Consider the following 18,933-nt stretch of genomic DNA (forward strand, 5'->3'; position numbering starts at 1 on the left):
AGCCACCCAGGCGCCCCCCATCTAGCGTTATTTAACGAAGCTAATCCTTGGCCAGCTTCAGTCCTCATCGCCTCTCAGAAACTGTTTTAACCTCTTAGTTTAGATCTGGAAGACTAATAAGGCAAGCAAGGTGTGCACTTCCGACTTAAGTGGAGACTCACAGTGTGAACCAAAACTTGAGCCATCCGGGCGACAGCGATTTGAGGCCAGTTTTGAAAAGAAGTTGGGGAAATGGGCGGGTTCGGCGGCTAGACGCGCCTGCCGCAGAGGGGTGGGGCCGCGTTTCCTCCCAGCCCACGCCGCCTCCGCCCGCCACGTGACCCGCCGTGTTGTGGTCCGGCCCGCGTGGGTGGCGGGAGCGGCGGGAGGGCGGGGGCGACGAGGGCCGGGTCACGTGACGGGGTTTAAATCTCCCGCAGCCGGAGCCGCGGGGGCGCCACTGCCGCGAGTCGAGCGGGAGCAGAGGAGGCGAGGGAGGAGGGCCAGAGAGGCAGTTGGAAGATGGCGGACGAGGCGGTGCTCGCCCTTCAGCCCGGCGGCTCCCCCTCCGCGGCGGCGGCCGAGAGGGAGGCCGCGTCGCCGCCCGTCGGGGAGCCACTTCGCAAGAGGCCGCGGAAAGACTGTCCCGGCCTGGGGCGGAGCCCGGGCGAGCCCGGTGGGGCGGCCCCTGAACGTGAGGTGCCGGCGGCGACCGGGGGCTGCCCCGCGGCGGCCGCAGCGCTGTGGCGGGAGGCGGCGGCGTCGGTGGCGGCGGCGGGCGGGGACCGGGAGGCCCAGGCGGCGACGGCCGGAGAAGGAGACAATGGGCCGGGCCTACAGGGCCTATCCCGGGAGCCGCCGCCGGCCGACGACTTCTACGACGACGACGACGACGACGACGACGACGACGAAGGCGAAGAGGAGGAAGAGGCGGCGGCGGCGGCGATTGGGTACCGAGGTGCGCAGGGCGCGGGCGGCAGGGACTGCGCATCCCCTCCTCCCCCTCTTGAGGCCCCTTCTGGTATGGGGTTGGCGGGGTTCTCTGAGGCGGGCTGGGGGCTCAGGTCTGGTTCTGTGGCGTCCCTCTCCCCACCACTGGCCTCGACTGTGCACCTCTCCGGCTGATGGCCGGGCTGCTGGAGCGGCTCGAGTACTCCCTCCCTCTGCTCCTTCTTTCCGTCCCTCCGCGGCCCGCCTGCGCGGCCTCGCGCTGTGCGCAGCCGCCGGGCGGCTGAGCTCCCGCAGTTGGTTTTTAAAGTAAGTTTTCCTCTCCTCCTACTCTTTAGCATATTGCCTTTGTTTAACATCTTTCGCTTTTCCACACCCCTTACCTGCACTGTTAAATCTGCAACTTTTGCTGGTCCTTTGCATTAACCTTAGTTGTCTTTGCAAACTGACACACCTGTGCAGTTCGGTTTGGTTTTGTTTTGTTTTTCTGAGGAGCTTTATTTTTAAACTTGTTTTAAATTTTAGGGAGTAGAGCTGTTTCTAAAGTCATAGTCTGCAAAATTTGAAAAGCATAGCTTTTTCTAAAAGACATTACCGTTCTTTGGTGCGGTTCATGCTGGGTATGGAGCATGATAGTACTTTAAGAGTATTTAATATAAGTAGTGCTTTTTTCCCTGATTATATACTTAGAATTTTTTAGATTAGGTGTAATTTTGTATGTTCACGTATATCTGTAACGCCGACACGAGTTGACATTTTTCTGGTATGCTAAAACATGTGTTAGTTAGTTGTGTATGTCATGTCCTGTCATCTTTGAGGGTTTTCATATTTTCAGTCTGAGGAGTTTCTGTCCTGGATGGATGTTCGTCTTTATCAAAAATCCAGTCAGCAGACCATTTGACTATACATGTGCATTAAGGTCTAGATTAGTAAATCGACCCTTGATTTCAATGAACAGTTTAATATGGGAAACCACGCAAATGTATCTTTGTATATCTAGTATTATATGAGAAGGGCATAGTCATAGTTTGAATGACTTGTGAAGTTTTTGACAAGTTTCATGAATTCCTATTTTGATCAATAAGTTCAGTGTAACCAGTACTTTAGTGTTTTGATTAAGTATAATTATTTCTAGATTTTGATGAACTTAAAGTTTTAAGATTGTGCACAGAATCCGTAAAGATGTGTATATACTGCTCCTTTGACTGGCACAGGCTGACCCAGGAGGCATTTTTTAATCTAGGCAATATGAATGAATGTTCAGTGGTTTATTCAATCACTGCATCATAACTCTTATAGATCTTCATACATTTTAGATGCAGCTTTGCTTCAGCAACCTCAAGTTACTTTGGGTTCTTTTGCAGATGACCTTCTGTTTGATGATGAAATAATCACCAACGGTTTTCACTCGTGTGAAAGTGATGAGGATGATAGAGCCTCACATGCAAGCTCTAGTGACTGGACTCCAAGGCCACGGATAGGTATGATTTCAGAGCTTTACAGAATGTACTCTTTGTGTATTTTTTAAAGTCAACTAAAAATAAAGTCTTATGTACCCTTAAAACCTGATGAGGTTTTTAGGTGTTTCCTGAGATGTAGTGTCCGCTTATGTTTCTGGGGGAAAGTCTAGTGCTTTGTTCTGTTTTTGTTTTAACTTGTGATCTCTGTCTGTCAAATAAATAATTAAAATCTTTAAAGAGATTTTTTTTTTTTTTAATTTATTTAACAGAGAGAAATCACAACTAGGCAGAGAGGCAGGCAGAGATAGAGGAGGAAGCAGGCTCCCTGCGGAGCAGAGAGCCAGATGCGGGGCTCGATCCCAGGACCCCGAGATCATGACCTGAGCCGAAGGCAGAGGCTTTAACCCACTGAGCCACCCAGGCGCCCCAATAATTAAAATCTTTAAAAAAAAAAAAAAGATTCTATTTATTTGACAGAGATTACGATTAGGCAGAGAGGCAGGCAGAGAGAGGAGGGAAAGCAGGTTCCCTACCGAGCAGAGAGCCTGATGCAGGGCTCTATCCCAGGACCCTGGGATCACGACCTGAGTCGAAGGCAGAGGCTTTAACCCACTGAGCCACCCAGGTGCCCCTCTGTTTTTGTTTTTAAACAGCTAAATAAGCCCATGAAAGCTGGCATCTGGTATTTCTCAGGTCCTTTGCACTCCTCCAGTTCTTCACTTGTACCCCCTCTGTGTGGAGTGCTTTTTCTCCAGTTAGAGTATCTTGCTCTTTCTCAATTCAAGTCTGGTCTTTTTTCTTTTTTTCCGTAATACTTACCACTTCTTAATAAGCTCTGTATCTAACTTTTTTGTTTTAGTTCCTGTATATAGAATATAAACTCCGTGGGAGCAGGGGTTTTTGACTATATGGTATAGCATTTTGTTGGTGTCTAGAAAAGTACTTGGCACACAGTTTGTGCTCAGTAAATGTTAAGTATGGATAAAATGGGAAGGTATTTTGACGTAGAAAACACTATCAGATTTTTTTAAATTTTTTTTTTAAGATTTTATTTATTTATTTATTTGACAGAGATCACAAGTAGGCAGAGAGGCAGGCAGAGGTGGGGTGGGGAGCAGGCTCCCTGCTGAGCGGAGGATGTAGGGCTCAATTCCAGGACTACAGCCAGAGCCGAAGGCAGAGGCCTAATCCACTGAGCCACCCAGGCGCCCCTACACTATAAGATTTTTATATTATATGACATTACATAAAATATTACATGACCATCTTAATGTGCTCTCCGTCTTTGAAAAATTGTCTTGGGGCGCCTGGGTGGCTCAGTGGTTTAAGCCGCTGCCTTCGGCTCAGGTCATGACTCAGGGTCCTGGGATCGAGTTCCACATCGGGCTCTCTGCTCGGCAGGGAGCCTGCTTCCCTCTCACTCTCTCTGCCTACTTGTGATCTCTTTCTGTCAAATAAATAAATCAAATCTTAAAAAAAAAAAAAAGTGTCTTGACTCTTTAAACAGTGGTACTTAGTTCCTCTTTAGTATCTGTAATATTCAGTCTATTTTTGGTTTTCTCAAACTAGAATACTGATCTAAGAAATTTCAGGATAAAAATTATTACTATCCAAAGCATCAATATTGTGTCATTTTGGGAGATTCGTTAAGATCAGATTGAAGATTATTACTGGAAAATTTTAAGGAAATTGTTATTACGAATGGATTTCCTGTGGGCTTATGGGACTGGTGTCTTTCCTTTATTGATTTGTAGAACTCTTTTGTACATACTTCTGTTATTAATTACTGTGTATTCTTCTGGATCTTAGCCTAGACATTTAATCCTGGTGGTTTTTTCTTTTTTGTTTTTATTTTATTCAATATTGTCCTAGAGGTTCTAGCCACTATAATAGATAAGAAAAATAAAGGCGTCTATATTAGAAAGATAAAAGATAAAAAAAGATAAAAGCTGTTACTGTTTGCAGTAGACAAGATCATCTAGGTAGAAATTTGATGGAAATGTCCAAAACTACCAGAATTAAATGCTTAGACCGAAGTTATAGGATACGTGATCGTTTAAAACTCAATTGTATTTCTTTATAGTAGCAACAATCAGAATTTGAAATTTAAAAGTTGATGTCATTGACCCTTTTATCATATAATGGCCTTCTTTTTCTCTTAGAATCACTTTTTCTCTTAAAAGATCATTTTAAAAAATCTGTACTGTATATAGGTTGACTTCAAATGGGCACAGGTGCATTGGAGATGATTATAGTAGTCACGATATAAGACATGATTTTAGGTTAAACCAGGATGATAGTAATGAAGAAATAAAGAAAAAGTTGTTTTAAAATTAAATTTTGAGGTAGAATTGGCAAATTTATTGTAAATGCCAGTCATCTCTTTTTATATCTTACCAATCTGTGATTTTTAATGTCTTCTTAATTTAGAAAGTTATTTTGGGTTAAAGAAGAGTGTATCCTTGACAAAGAGGAGATGTAACTGAATTTGTAGAGTAACGCCAAAAGCTATTAGAGAATCTAAGATTTTTATCCAGTGAAGATAGTGCTTTGATCAAGATTTATCATAGATGTATAACCCTTATATTTGTGTTAAGATAATTTTATAGTACGTCTTTCAAAAGATTTTTAAAAAGTGTAAGTGGCAATACTTCATTTTGTTGCCTCTAGGAATGAGACACACCCCCATCTATCAAGGCAGAGTCCTAAGGGTGGACTTAACAGCACCAATAAAAACATAGGTTTGGTTTGGTTGTTTTAAAAAAAAAAAAAAAAAGGTAGTCAACTCTGACATTTTTAAAATTAATTTGATTCTCAAAATACATACTTAGTATTTTATAGATTGAGATACTTCAACTTTTTTTAATTTTTAATTTAATATCTTTCTTTGGCTTCAAATGATGGTATCCATGATAAAAACAAACAAGAAATGGTGGAAGAAGCAATTGCTTTGGAAACAGAAAATTAGAGCATGGAATTTGGTGTGCAACTTTGGGTGTGCATTCTGGCTTTGCCACTTACTAAGAGGCAAACTATTTTACCTCTCTCAGTGTCAGCTTTCTTTCTTTCTTTTTTTTTAAAAGATTTTACTTATTTATTTGACAGACAAAGATCACAAATAGGCAGAGAGAGAGAGGAGTAAGCATGCTCCTGCTGAGCAGAGAGCCACGTGCAGGACTCTATCCCAGGACCCTGGGATCATGACCTGAGCCTAAGGCAGAAGCTTAACCCCCTGAGCCTCCCAGGCACCCCAGTGTCAGTTTTCTTATCTATTAAACATATTTTAAGGAAGACTTATGTGGTTTAGTAACTGACAGTTCCTGACATTAAATAACTACTCAGTAAATGAAGGTAATCATTATCAGCATTTGAATAATTCTGAAAGTTTTTTAACCCAAATCAGCTTAACATACTAAATTTTTAAGTCTTTCATGACATATTTTTTTGAAAGAAAATAATAAATGATCTGAATAGTGAATTTTGGTTTTACTCTTAGAAACAGGAGAACAGAGTCTGGATTTATGTAAGAGCTGGCACCTCTTTTAATTTGATCTCCTTAAATCTCATTAGGATAGAGCACTAGCTCTAAAGAATGAATACCTTTATGTTGCCTTTTTTTTTTATTTTGAAAAAAATCTTTGAAGATTGCTAATTCATTATTTTAGAAAATGAGATTTTGAATTACCTGAGGTGGATTAGATCTAATTCTTTTCCTTCTTGATGTAGGTCCATATACTTTCGTTCAGCAACATCTCATGATTGGCACAGATCCTCGAACAATTCTTAAAGATTTGCTACCAGAAACAATTCCTCCACCTGAATTGGATGATATGACATTGTGGCAGATTGTTATTAATATCCTTTCAGAACCACCAAAAAGAAAAAAAAGAAAAGATATTAATACAATTGAAGATGCTGTGAAATTACTGCAAGAGTGCAAAAAAATAATAGTTCTGACTGGAGCTGGGGTATGTAAGATGTATAAAAAACACTAGTAAAAGAGGGATGTGTGATTTTTCTTAGGCTTTTTTCAATTATAAGAAACATTTTTTTGTGTAGAAGAATTATCTTAACATGATAATGGGAATTTGTATTTGGAAACTACTATATTAAAAAAATGCTATAGCAGTTGTTAAACTGGTTCATTTCTTTAAAAACCTCCAGCAACCATAGAAAAGACTTCTGTTTGTTAACACAGTAAGTGGAGTTAAGGCTAGGTTTTTACTATTAATACACTACAGCTCCTAAAGGAGAGGCAGGGAATACTTTTGCATTGAAGTGTGTTAGCGTCTGTCTGATGGAAAAATTGGGTCTTTGTTCCATCTTTATGGGGGAAATCAGGAACCTAATTGGTATTCATAAGTAAATAACTTAGTGTTGGGAAGGCAACAGGTTTCTACCTCCCCTTCATTTTAATTTAAGGAGATACGATTGTGGTAGCATTAGCCCCACTTTGGGTTCACACTTAACTAGCTACCTAAGGCCATTATGTGTTGAGAACAGAATATGTTACATGACCTGGGGCAACTGTTGGAGTAAAATTCAGTCTTGCTTTTTGCCATTTTGAGTTAAGGCAGAGTGCTATTTAATCATAAATAATTATCAAGAATAGTTCTACTTTGTTCCCAGATGTGATTTAAATCAGACAAGCTTATTTTACTCTGAGGTTAGAGTGGAGTCAGTTGATAAAATTGTGAAACAAAAAGTTAACTTTTGAAATTCTGATTTGAAATGTCAGTTAAGATTTAAAATATCATATGATAGAGTTTTTAAAGAAAATACAGAAATTTAGTATTCTTGAAATAGTAGAACCCTGACCAGATGACAATTATTTTTTCAGATACCTGACTGTGATAGAAAATCATGCCTGCTTTGTAGTTAAAATAATTTGAAATGGTTTACTCTGTCCTCAAATTGTAGTTGCTTTATGTCTTTAAACATAAACCTTTAAGTTTAAAATTTAGCCTGAAAAAAAAAATTAGTCTGACTTAAAATTCTTTACCCCATTATGAATGGAAAATGTGATGGATTTCATTATACTGGGTTTTTTTGTGTTTGTTTTATTTGAATTTGAAATTAAGAGTAGGACAGTATTTTTGTTCCCCAAAATAAATTTTAAAATAAACTATTTTTCAGCTCTTCCCTAATTATATGATGAACTAGTAATTATAAACGTAGAGATAGAAGATTTAATTGTACAAATTATGCCATGCATATTTCAGGTGTCTGTTTCTTGTGGAATACCTGACTTCAGGTCAAGAGATGGTATTTATGCTCGCCTTGCAATAGACTTCCCAGACCTACCAGATCCTCAAGCAATGTTTGATATTGAATATTTCAGGAAAGATCCAAGACCATTCTTCAAGTTTGCAAAGGTACTATGAAGTTTTCTAGTTCTTTGACCTTCTCTCATTAAAATGTATTTTATTCACATTTAGGCTTCTTAAGTTTACCATTCATTGTCTAGTAAATTGAGTCCTAGGACTGTGGTTTAGAGTAAGATCACTGAAATAAAACAATTTCAGTCAGAATTTTCTTCTTCCCAGAAGGGGGACTATCGTTTACTTTTTATTTTAGGATTGAGCTTATTTATTTATTTTTTTTTTAAAGATTTATTTTTTTGACAGATAGAGATTACAAGTAGGCGGAGAGGCAGGCAGAGAGAGAGAGGAGGAAGCAGGCTCCCAGCCAAGCAGAGAGCCCGATGCGGGGCTCGATCCCAGGACCCTGGGATCATGACCTGAACCGGATGCAGAGGCTTTAACCCGCTGAGCCACCCAGGCGCCCCTGAGCTTATTTTTAAAGAGACTAGTTCATATTTTTCAAGTTTGTGTTTTAGTAATGGCCGTTACATTGTTCGGGCTACTTTAGAGGTCAGTAGACGATATGAAAGTAAAATCACTGTTTTGATTTTTAATATTTTTTTATGGGTCATATTGTAATCTCTTGTATTTTTTTATAGTAGCCAGAGATTAATACATGAGGATGTGCCTCAAAAGTCTGTTTTTAGGGATGAAAATTCTTAGGTAATTTTAGTCAAGTTTGCTTTATTTTGCTCTAGAGTATCTAGAGCTGCACTAATTCAGAATCCTTCATCCGCATGGGGCTGTTGAGTACTTAAGTGTACTGAGATGTGATGTAAGTGTGGAAGATGTACCAGATATTGGAAATATATGGAAAAAATAGAAAATAATATATATTTACATACACTGATTATATGTAAAAATAGTAATGCTTTTGATATTGGGTCAAACATTATAATTTCATGTTTTTAATGTGGTTACTAGGAAATATAAATTTTATACATGACTCACATATTTCTATTGGGCAGCTCTCTTATAAAGTTTAAGATTAAATTATACCATGTCCAGGAGATTTTAGTCATTAGAAAACTTCTATTTTTTTATTCTATAGTGGTTTTATGGAAAGAAATTGTAAAATTGTTATTGCTAAACTTTAGTATATTTGATAAGGGTCTTTTGTATTATTGACTAGTTTTTCATAAATCTGGAAATTAAATGAACCTGATTTTTAATTAAAGAGCACTACTTTCAGACTTTGAAGTACTATTTATATAACTCAGAAAAGCTGTAATATTCCACTGCTAGTGGTAGGTACTACATGATTTTTGAAGAAGTGAAGTATCACTTAATTATAGGTTTCTTGAGTTGGACTTAGACACTCACATTATAATAGCTCTAGTTAACAGAGATCAACACTTAGAGGGCCAGCAAGTAAATAGAAATTACCTTATATTTGATGATAAAAGTTGATTGACTGGTACATTTATATAATGCTCACTAGATTTTTGCTGTAAATTCTGTGTTCTGAGAAGAAACACATTGCCCAAACTAATTTACCTTAAGTATATATTAAATTGTAGTAAAGTAGTAAAGTAGTAACCTGATACTTGGAAAAATGTGGTAACTGAGAGTTGAAATAGCAAGGGTAAGAAACTTCAGTTGTCTTATGTACAGACTGGATACTCAGTTTGAGCTTAAACTAGCTTTGATAGGTAAGAATCTGTAGAAGCAATTCAGAATTACTCTGCTAAGGACAAATTATAGGAATTTTAAAAAATGAACTTAACAGAAATCTAGACCATGCATAAGAGAAAATAAGTGAGTTATGGTAAAAATGGCAGCTGTTAATGTGTTACAATGTTTTTAGTCACTTGTGTACATCTTTTTTTTTTTAATATATTTTTTTAAGATTTTATTTATTTATTTGATAGAGAGAGGTCACAAGTAGAGAGGCAGGCAGAGAGAGAGAGAGAGAGGGAAGCAGGCTCCCCGCTAGGCATAGAGCCTGATGCGCGACTCGATCCCAGGACCCTGAGATCATGACCTGAGCCGAAGGCAGCGGCTTAACCCACTGAGCCACCCAGGCGCCCACTTGTGTACATCTTTAACACCCCTGGGAGAAGAAAAGTTTTGAGGGGCAGCATTTTTTTCTTTTTTCTTTTCTTTTTTTTTTTTTTTAATATTTTATTTATTTGACAGAAATCACAACTAGGCAGAGAGGCAGGCAGAGAGAGGAGGAAGCAGGCTCCTTGTGGAGCAGAGAGCCCGATGTGGGGCTCGATCCCAGGACCCTGGGATCATGACCTGAGCCGAAGGCAGAGGCTTTAACTCACTGAGCCACCCAGGCGCCCCGGGCAGCATTTTTTTTCTTATATAAAAGTTTTAAGATTTTATGTGTATTTTTTTAGTTAATAAAGTGAAAAAAATTAAGTTTAGTCTTATAAAGTGCATCCTTTCTCAGTTTTGTTTATATAAATTTAATTCTGCATGATTGCTTTGAGTTTTCATTTAAGTTATGGTAAGAGCCAAATACATTAATCCTTGTAACTGCTACTCATATAGGATTGTTATACTTTAATTCTCACACTGCCTAAACGAATGCTTTTAGTTGCTGAAGTAGCATTTAAAATTGATAGTAATGGTAATAGACTGAGTTAATTTTGGTCTAAAAAATGAATAGGAAAAAGCTTAAGCAGGAAATAAGGACAAAGAATGAAAGATCATATACAGAAATGGAGGGTAGGGAGGATATGTAAATCTTACACAGTATTATACTAGATTCTCAAAATATTACATAAATAAAATACTCATAACCTAAAATTTTTTATCAGTTTCTCTAACTGGCCAGAAAGTTCATAAAGATGGCTGATGATTTTAGTTTGTTATGAGCAAGTAAATTTAATATGATACCATGAAAAAATATTACTGGTGAAATTTAGACATTTTGGAAGGAAGGAATTTCTACACATGTATTGAGGCAGTGATTATATATAATTATTGAGAAGAAACAGATTTCATTTAGATGGGAAATTTCAACTGGCTCAGTAGAGAAGTTTTCTCAATCTGTTGACATTTTGGGGTGGGTAATTATTTGCTGTCAGGAACTGTCCTATGCATTGTAGGCTGTCTAGCAGCATCCACGGCTTTCTCCCACTAAATGCTATTAGTAACACTCTCACTCCCAGTCATGACAGTCAGAATGCCTGCAGACATTGCCAAATGTCCCCTGTTAAATTGGTCCCTTTTTGAGCACCATTGTATTACAGTGTGCCTACCTGTGGGTATCTCTTTGAATTCTTGTATATAAGAACAATTAAGCCCAACACTAAAGCTGTGTAGCAGTGTTCTGAGCCATTATCCTAGTGCATAGTAAAGATTTGGATTGATAATGAGTTGTGGTCATGGTTTTCAGGGGTCTAAAATAATTTACTGATAATTGTTAAAAACGAGGGGTTATATTAAGAGTCAAGGTGAAACTGAAGATCTATAAATAACTTTCTGTTGCCAGAAAAGACTGTTCACAGGGTGTAGATGCTATCCCATATTGAATTCAGTGAATATCCTTTACTCTAAAGTGATTAAAAGTCAAATAGTAGAGGGGGAAATATGAACTGAATTTTTAGGAACTTAATTCCAAACATCTTTATATATATTCAAAAAATGATCACTTTGTTAATGTTAATGTGCAAACATACCAGATTCTGTAGTTAGAAACTTAAACTCTTAAAACCAGCTCATCACCTAGCATCAAAAAATGCAAGCCAAAAACAAAAAGCCAGAGTCCTATTCATCTGAAGATAATGTTAGTACCTATGTATATGTAGGTCACTTCTGTATAAACGCACCTATAGTTTTACACCCGAATGTATTTTTTCTAATTTATTTATTGAATGCATATTTTTGTTATAAAAATGAGCTGTTTTGTCTACTGCTTTGGATTTGTAGTCTTTTGCATTTAATAATTTTTTTCTTTCAGATATTTGAATAATTTCTAATGGTCATATTATGTTTATCCACTGGTGTACTATAATTCCACAAGTGTACATTTCGGGTGTTTCCTATTTTTCTTTTATTGTAAATAGTGTTGCTGTGATTGTCCTTCTTGGCATGTTTCCAGTGTTTCTAGGATAAATTCCTGAAATTGCAATTGCTGAAAGTCATGGTATGTTTTTTCTCACTGCTACCTGGAAAGGTGGAATAAAATACACTCCTATCAGAAGTGTATTAGAAGGCTGATTTAGCATGCCCCTGACCCCTACATACCTAAGAAACCCTCCACAGTGCACTATTGGTATTAAAATACTTAAAAAAAATCACATGCGCACGTGTGTTTGTGTGTGTGTGTTGTGTATGTGGTTTATAAATTCTAACTGTATAAGACATGTTAGTTGGCTTCCCCAATCAGTCTTCTCTACCTCCAGTCTCTTCAAAGTTACCATGGTAAGATATTTTCTTGGGTATCCTTCCAGGAAAAAAAGAGTAAACTTGGATGTGTATATAGAAGGAGGGACATTATTAGAAGTTTTCAGTATTTTAAAAATAGTTACTAACAGAATCACACATCCTCTTCTCTACCTTGCTTTTTTCCCTACTTAATATTCTTGGAAATAGTTTCATGATGGCACTTACAGATATACATCATTTTTAAGAAAAGACTGCATAGTATTAACAGTTGTACCACAATATATTTAATTAGTCTCCTATTAATGGATATCTAGAGTTGTTTTTAAGGCAATTAAAAATCTCAGATAAAAATTAGCATCTTCTCATACTCATGTTTTGTTTTTCTTTATTAGTGTGGATGACTGCTTTTTACTCCTGGCATTGTGTATAACTTTGAATTGCCTATTTGTTCTTAGCGGTTTTTTTCCATTGGAATGCTTTTCTTTCTCATACTGACTTGTGGAGATACCATGCATTCTTGAAGAGTGTTTTTAAGTTAGATAGTGATTGGAATTCAAGCTTGCAGCAGTCCCTTGAAGAGATGCAAAATACAGTACCTAATAGTGGTGCTTATTAGCCTAGAAGAGTAGTAGGGAGCTTGATGTTGAGGGATCAAAAATTGAGAAGGCAGCATGCATAGTGATTAAGAACCACACTTTGTTTTCAGAACTGGATTTGAATGACAGCTTTGCTACTTGTTCTTGTGACTTTTGGCAAGTTACTTCTGTGCTTTAGTTTGTTCATCTGCAAAATGGGGATATATATGTCTGTAATAGAGTCAGCAAACCTATTCAGTATAGGGCCAGATAGTAAATGTGATTTTCTTTGTGGACCATATAGGAACTCTGCCATATTGTGTTTGCCTTTCCAACTGTAAATTTTTTTTGGGAGGATTTTATTTATTTATTTGTCAGAGAGAAAGGGGGGGGCATGCTCACAAGTAGGGGGAGTGGCAGGCGGAGGGAGAAGTAGGCTCCCTGCTGAGCAGGGAGCCCTCTGCAGACTCAGGTCCATGTCCTGGGATCATGACCTGATCCAAAGGCAGATGCTTAACTGACTGAGCCACCTAGGCATCCCACCTTTTCAGTGGGTTTTTACCTCTTCTACAGCATTATAATAAATAAAGGACTCCTGTTATGCCTGGTACACGTTGAAAGTTCATTAAGTGGTAACTAATAGCTTAACTGATTGAAATTCTCTTGTGCTTGTTTCTGGGTACATCTGCATGGAAGCAATGCATGTTTTTTGTTTTTTGTTTTTTTTTTTAATTTATTTGACAGAAATCACAACTAGGCAGAGAGGCAGGCAGAGAGAGAGGAGGAAGCAGGCTCCCTGTGGAGCAGAGAGCCCGATGTGGGGCTCGATCCCAGGACCCTGGGATCATGACCTGAGCCGAAGGCAGAGGCTTTAACCCACTGAGCCACCCAGGTGCCCCGCAATGCATGTTTTTAATAGCATTTCAGCATTTGGTCCCAGTTCTTCCATTCTAATCTATAAGTACCCCTGTGGCAGTAACAGAATGGCCTAGCTCACATGATTGTTTTCCTAATAATGCTTCAGGATGTTGAGATTTGGGATGGTCTGTCTGAGAGCAGACAGTTCCAACAAAGAAGATCAATCCAGGCATTTGTGACCTTTTTTTTTTTTTTTTAAGATTTATATATTTGAGAGAGAGGGAGAGCACAAGGATGGGCAGAGGGAGAGGGAAAAGCAGACTCTCCACCGAACAGGGAGCCCAGGACCCTAAGATAATGACCTGAACTGAAGTCAAATGTGTAACCAATTTAGCCACCAAGGCCTCCCAGTCCGTACTTTTATCTGAAAGTTTTAGCCTCAGCCATTTGGTTTTTAGCAGACTTCATGTTAAGAGCCTGCCTAGGAGTAGTGTCCTTTAAAAGCCCTACCATGGTAATTTTTTTTTTTCATTATTTCAGATTGTATCCTTTAGTTTGAACACAGTATTTACATTTTTTTTTTTAAGATTTTATTTATTTGACAGAGATCACAAGTAGGCAGAGGCAGGCAGAGAGAGAGAAAGGGAAGCAGGCTCCCTGCTGAGCAGAGTGCCTGATGCTAGACTCAATCCCTGAGATCATGACCTGAGCCCAAGGCAGAGGCTTAACCCACTGAGCCACCCAGGCGCCCGTTAACATAGTATTTAAATCTAATGGTTCAGACATGGCCCACTGTATATTCGAAAGAAAATACAGTTAAGATTCAAGTCATTTAGGTTCTCACATAATAAAATGTAGACTTACAATATTCATAAGTTATCCCCAGATACAGAAATTGATTTGTAACTTTAAGGGCTAAACTACCCTGAACTGTCATGGATTGGACATGAAGGGAAACTGGAGTGTACTGAATCTGATGTACTGCACATCTTTGTGCTTCTTAACCTTACTCTTTAAAAAGGGAATGGGGGAGGGCACCTGGCTGGCTTAGTCAGTAGAGCATGATGAGTTCAAGTTACATGTTGGGCATGGAGCTTACTTTAATAAACACACACACGCACACACACACACACACACACATACACATACATACATATAAATAGAGGAATAGGGGATGATAAGACACAGAAAAGTTCATTCCAGGAGGGTAGAGTCTTGGTACTGTTGCTCCCCAGACCTGCTCTCTAGGTAGTCATTTGTTCATGTTATGAGTTTGGCATGTTGTTCTCGTGTTCCTTATTAGAATCCATTTGTCTGTAGCCTCGCATATCATAATGTTTGTTGTAAAAAAAAAAGTATATATTACATATTTTTAAGATTTTGCTTATTTATCTGACACTGAGAGACAGCGAGACCAGGAACACGAGCAGGGGGAGTGGGAGAGGGAAAGCAGGTTTCCCGCCAAGCAAGGAGCCTGATGTGGGGCTCGAGCCCAGGACCTTGGGATCATGACCCGAGCTGAAGGCAGATGCTTAATGACTGAGCCACCCAGGCACCCCTAAAAATATATATATATATATATATATACACATATATATTTTTTAAGATTTTATTTATTTATTTGACAGACTGAGATTAGAGGCAGGCAGAGGCTGAGCAGAGAGCCCGATGCAGATGCGGGGATCATGACCTGAGCTGAAGGCAGAGGCTTTTTTTTTTTTTTTTTAAGATTTTTATTTATTTATTTGGCAGACAGAGATCACAAGTAGGCAGAGAGAGAGAGGAGGAAGCAGGCTCCCTGCCGAGCAGAGAGCCCGATGCGGGGCTCCATCCCAGGACCCTGAGATCATGACCTGAGCCGAAGGCAGAGGCTTTAACCCACTAAGCCACCAAGGCGCCCCCCCCCAAAATATATTTTTTAATAATACTTTTAATCGCCATTTCCAGAGAGCTTAGTAAATAATTATGGTGATTAATCCTTTAAATGTACTAGAACAAAGCATTCTGGGGAGAAAACAGTAGTTAGTATAGCATGTTGTAGTGGTTCAAAACATAATGTTAGCTTTCAGTTTTCTATAAACATAGTTTTAATAAGCTCTTCACTTGTTACTTCTTTCTATATGCATTGTCTGTTTCTTAAATTGCAAAGTTGTCAGTGAAATTCATGACAAAAATTTGAACGTGAGGCAGAATTTTGGGGTTTTGGTATAATATTTTCAGTAATATAGGTATATGTATATGGCGGTGGTTAGGAGATTTGCTTATTATTTTTGCCTAAAAGGTATCCCTGTAGAGAGTTTCTTAAAATTCGAAATATTAAGTAGGTGAAAAGTAAAGTCATCTGTAATCTTATTAAAGTTTTTTGTATAACGTCAGAAGTTGAATGTTTCCCCACCTGTCAGTAGCTTCTTTGTATCCTTGACTTGGTGTTTGTGTGAATGTATCTATAGACATGTGCTTATTAATTTCTATTTTTGCTTAATAACAAAACAACAAAAACAAAACTCTACACACTGGTGACTAACTTGCTTTTTTTCACGTCATTGGACCATTTTCCAGGTCAGTACATCTAGACCTCTCACATTCATTTTAATGGCTGCATACTCCACTATTATGGATGTAATATATTTCTACAACCGGTCCCCTATTGACAGACCTACGGTTGTGTCTGATTTTTTGCTAGCATTGTAATAGGTTAGAGGCTGTAATGAATGGGAAGGAAGTAGGTAGCATTACTACTTTAAAGAAGAAAGTAGAGAAGAAACTTCCTTTGCCATAGTCACTTACTAAATGAAATTTAATAAAAACACTGTCAAAAGTTGAGAGGACCAAAATTGATACTTTTTCTCTGATCTTTTTGCCATGTGTATATCTGAATTCTTTGTTTTTAAAGAAGAAACAGCATTGAAGCATTATTTGGGGGGAAAAACACACACACAAAATCCAGCAACTCAGCATTCATGAGCAACTCTATACTATACCAGTATGTGCCTGTGCAGTGGAAGGAAAACAATTTTGGTAAGGAATTAAAACTTTAGCTTTAAACTTCCAACAGGTTGATATTTATAATGAATGATGAATAAACAACTTTTAATATTGTGTTGACAGTGCCTTTTAGTTTTTAAAAGAAGTCACCATATCTTTGATATCTTTAATTTCAACTTAAACTTTTCTTTTTCCTTAAAAAAAAAAAAAAAAAAACAACAAAAACCCTGAATTTGCAGCCAACAAAAAATTAGATAAGTTCTCAGGTGTGTATTTCTTCTGACTTTTATTAAGATATCTGTTAACATTTACTAAAGATGTTTATGGGTTGACTTTTTTCTTCAAGGGGCAAGTTCACTAATAGCTGAGTTTTATACATATTACAGCAGCAATCCTTTTGTAGGTGTGTGTTGCAACCATCTATATGCTTTGAGATGCTCATGTATTTTTTAATTTATTTATACATGGGGACTATCGTTGGTAGTTTTTTGGTTAAACCTAAACATGACATGTGTTATACTTATTTCTTTAATCATTTTTTGCCTTTTGCGTCATATAGGAAATATATCCTGGACAGTTCCAACCATCTCTCTGTCACAAATTCATAGCCTTGTCAGATAAAGAAGGAAAACTACTTCGGAACTATACTCAGAACATAGATACACTGGAACAGGTTGCAGGAATCCAAAGGATAATTCAGTGTCATGGTTAGTAAACTTCAGAATGCTTTCTGTTATTTAATTAGTTCCATAGGAAAAAATAGGATTAGAAAGTAGGTTGCCATCCAGAAATAGATTAAGCTTTTTTATTTAGTCATGTCAGTTTAGATAAATTTTTAAAAGTAAATACAAAAAAATTTAACCAGAACTAGTGGCCTTGATACTTAATTGTACAAATTAATTGTACAGATTAATGTCCTATTGTGTTTCAAAAGGTGTAGCAGTTGTATTCCATTAAATTCTTCTAAATAACCCCTTTTGATTACAAAAGTAACATTGACATATAAGAAAACGACCTCTTTAGTTTATGAAACTAAACAAATGGATAGTTCAGATGTATAAAATTTAGAAATTTTGAAGACTTTCACTCAATTCCAGGATAATTAAAGTAGGCGCAGGCCATTTTCTTATGTATCTATACTGTTTTTGGGGTGCGTTGGTAGCTTAGTCGGTTCAGTGTCTGCTTTCAGCTCAGGTTGTGATCCGCAGGGTGCTAGGATGGAGCCTTGCATGGGGCTCCCTGCTCAGCGGGGAGTCTGTTTCTCCCCCTGCTTGTGTTCTCGCCCCCTTTCTGTCAAATGATTGAATAAAATGTTTAAAAAACAAAAACAAACTTGTTTTTAATGTATAACTATTAATTAAGCTGAGGTCACACAATTACAGCCTTCCAAGTCTAGACTTTTAGTTCTGGAGGAATTGGTTTATTTTACTGAGAAGAATAGCTTTAGAAAGTGTTACTATGTCAGCATCTCAATTGAGGACTGGATTCTGTCTGTATTTATTATGTATATGTATTTTAATTATTCATCCCTGAGATTCCCCTGTGGAATCTTAATTCTCTTTTCTGGGGCCAAACTTTATAATCTTTGTGGTATGTTTAAATAAATAGAAACGTTATTTACTAATGCATGTGTGTATTGGTTTTTAGGATCCTTTGCAACGGCGTCTTGCCTGATTTGTAAATACAAAGTAGACTGTGAAGCTGTACGAGGAGATATTTTTAATCAGGTAATTTATTACCCATAATTTAGGAATTGTGCATATCTTTGGTCTTATTTTTTTTTTTTCTTCTTTTCTGAAAATGTGTGGTACAGAAAGATGCCAGGAAGATAATATTACCATTGGAAATGCTGATGAAATAAATATATAAGAATCTTTTAATCCCTTAAGTTGAAAACACTGCTCTATAATGTCTCTAAAATGATGAAATTGGTTAATTATTCAAGTTAAAATAAAAACCCAAATCATACATGAGGTGTTGCTAATTAGAGTTTCTCTTACTTTCCCTTTTTAGTGCATGTTATATTTTGAATTTTAAATTAGTTCATTAGTTCTTGGTAATCCTTTAAAGCATTTAAAAAGTTACTCTAAAAGGTATTTCATGTATGATCGCTGTCCTCCAAAAAAGAAATACGGGAAAATAATGGCAGAGAATAAGAACCATCCAGAAAAATTTTATGTGCTTAGTCGTATATGTAGTTAATCATACATAATTATGAATGGAGAAAAGCACATTAAAATGGAATCTTTGTCTTAAATTTTTTGAGAGGATCAAGACATGTGTGTATATATATACAAGTGCTGGTTTTTCTTAATCTGTGGTGGATATCAAATGTATGTCTTCAAGGATATTACAATAGCTACATACTTAGACAATAACACCATTGTATTTCATTGTATGTTGGTAAAGTCATTGATAGTT

General features: G+C 37.6%; 1 protein-coding gene across 2 annotated transcripts in view; it reads left to right on the plus strand.

Moving 5' to 3' along the window:
- The first annotated feature begins 425 nt into the window (after window positions 1-425).
- Window positions 426-18,933, plus strand: part of SIRT1 (sirtuin 1) — a 28,698-nt gene continuing 10,190 nt past the window's right edge. Inside the window, exons 1-6 of one of the 2 annotated variants that reach the window (XM_046027442.1) lie at window positions 426-937; window positions 2,292-2,408; window positions 6,114-6,355; window positions 7,610-7,762; window positions 17,072-17,219; window positions 18,160-18,239. In XM_046027442.1, the coding sequence (XP_045883398.1) occupies window positions 502-937; window positions 2,292-2,408; window positions 6,114-6,355; window positions 7,610-7,762; window positions 17,072-17,219; window positions 18,160-18,239 (1,176 nt within the window). In that variant the 5' untranslated portion in view covers window positions 426-501. Of the gene's footprint in view, window positions 938-2,291; window positions 2,409-6,113; window positions 6,356-7,609; window positions 7,763-16,420; window positions 16,546-17,071; window positions 17,220-18,159; window positions 18,240-18,933 lie in introns of those variants that run through there. The other variant, XM_046027444.1, reaches the window with a different exon arrangement.

The sequence above is a fragment of the Meles meles genome, chromosome 13 (assembly GCF_922984935.1).
Source record: "Meles meles chromosome 13, mMelMel3.1 paternal haplotype, whole genome shotgun sequence".
Taxonomy (NCBI): Eukaryota; Metazoa; Chordata; class Mammalia; order Carnivora; family Mustelidae; genus Meles; species Meles meles.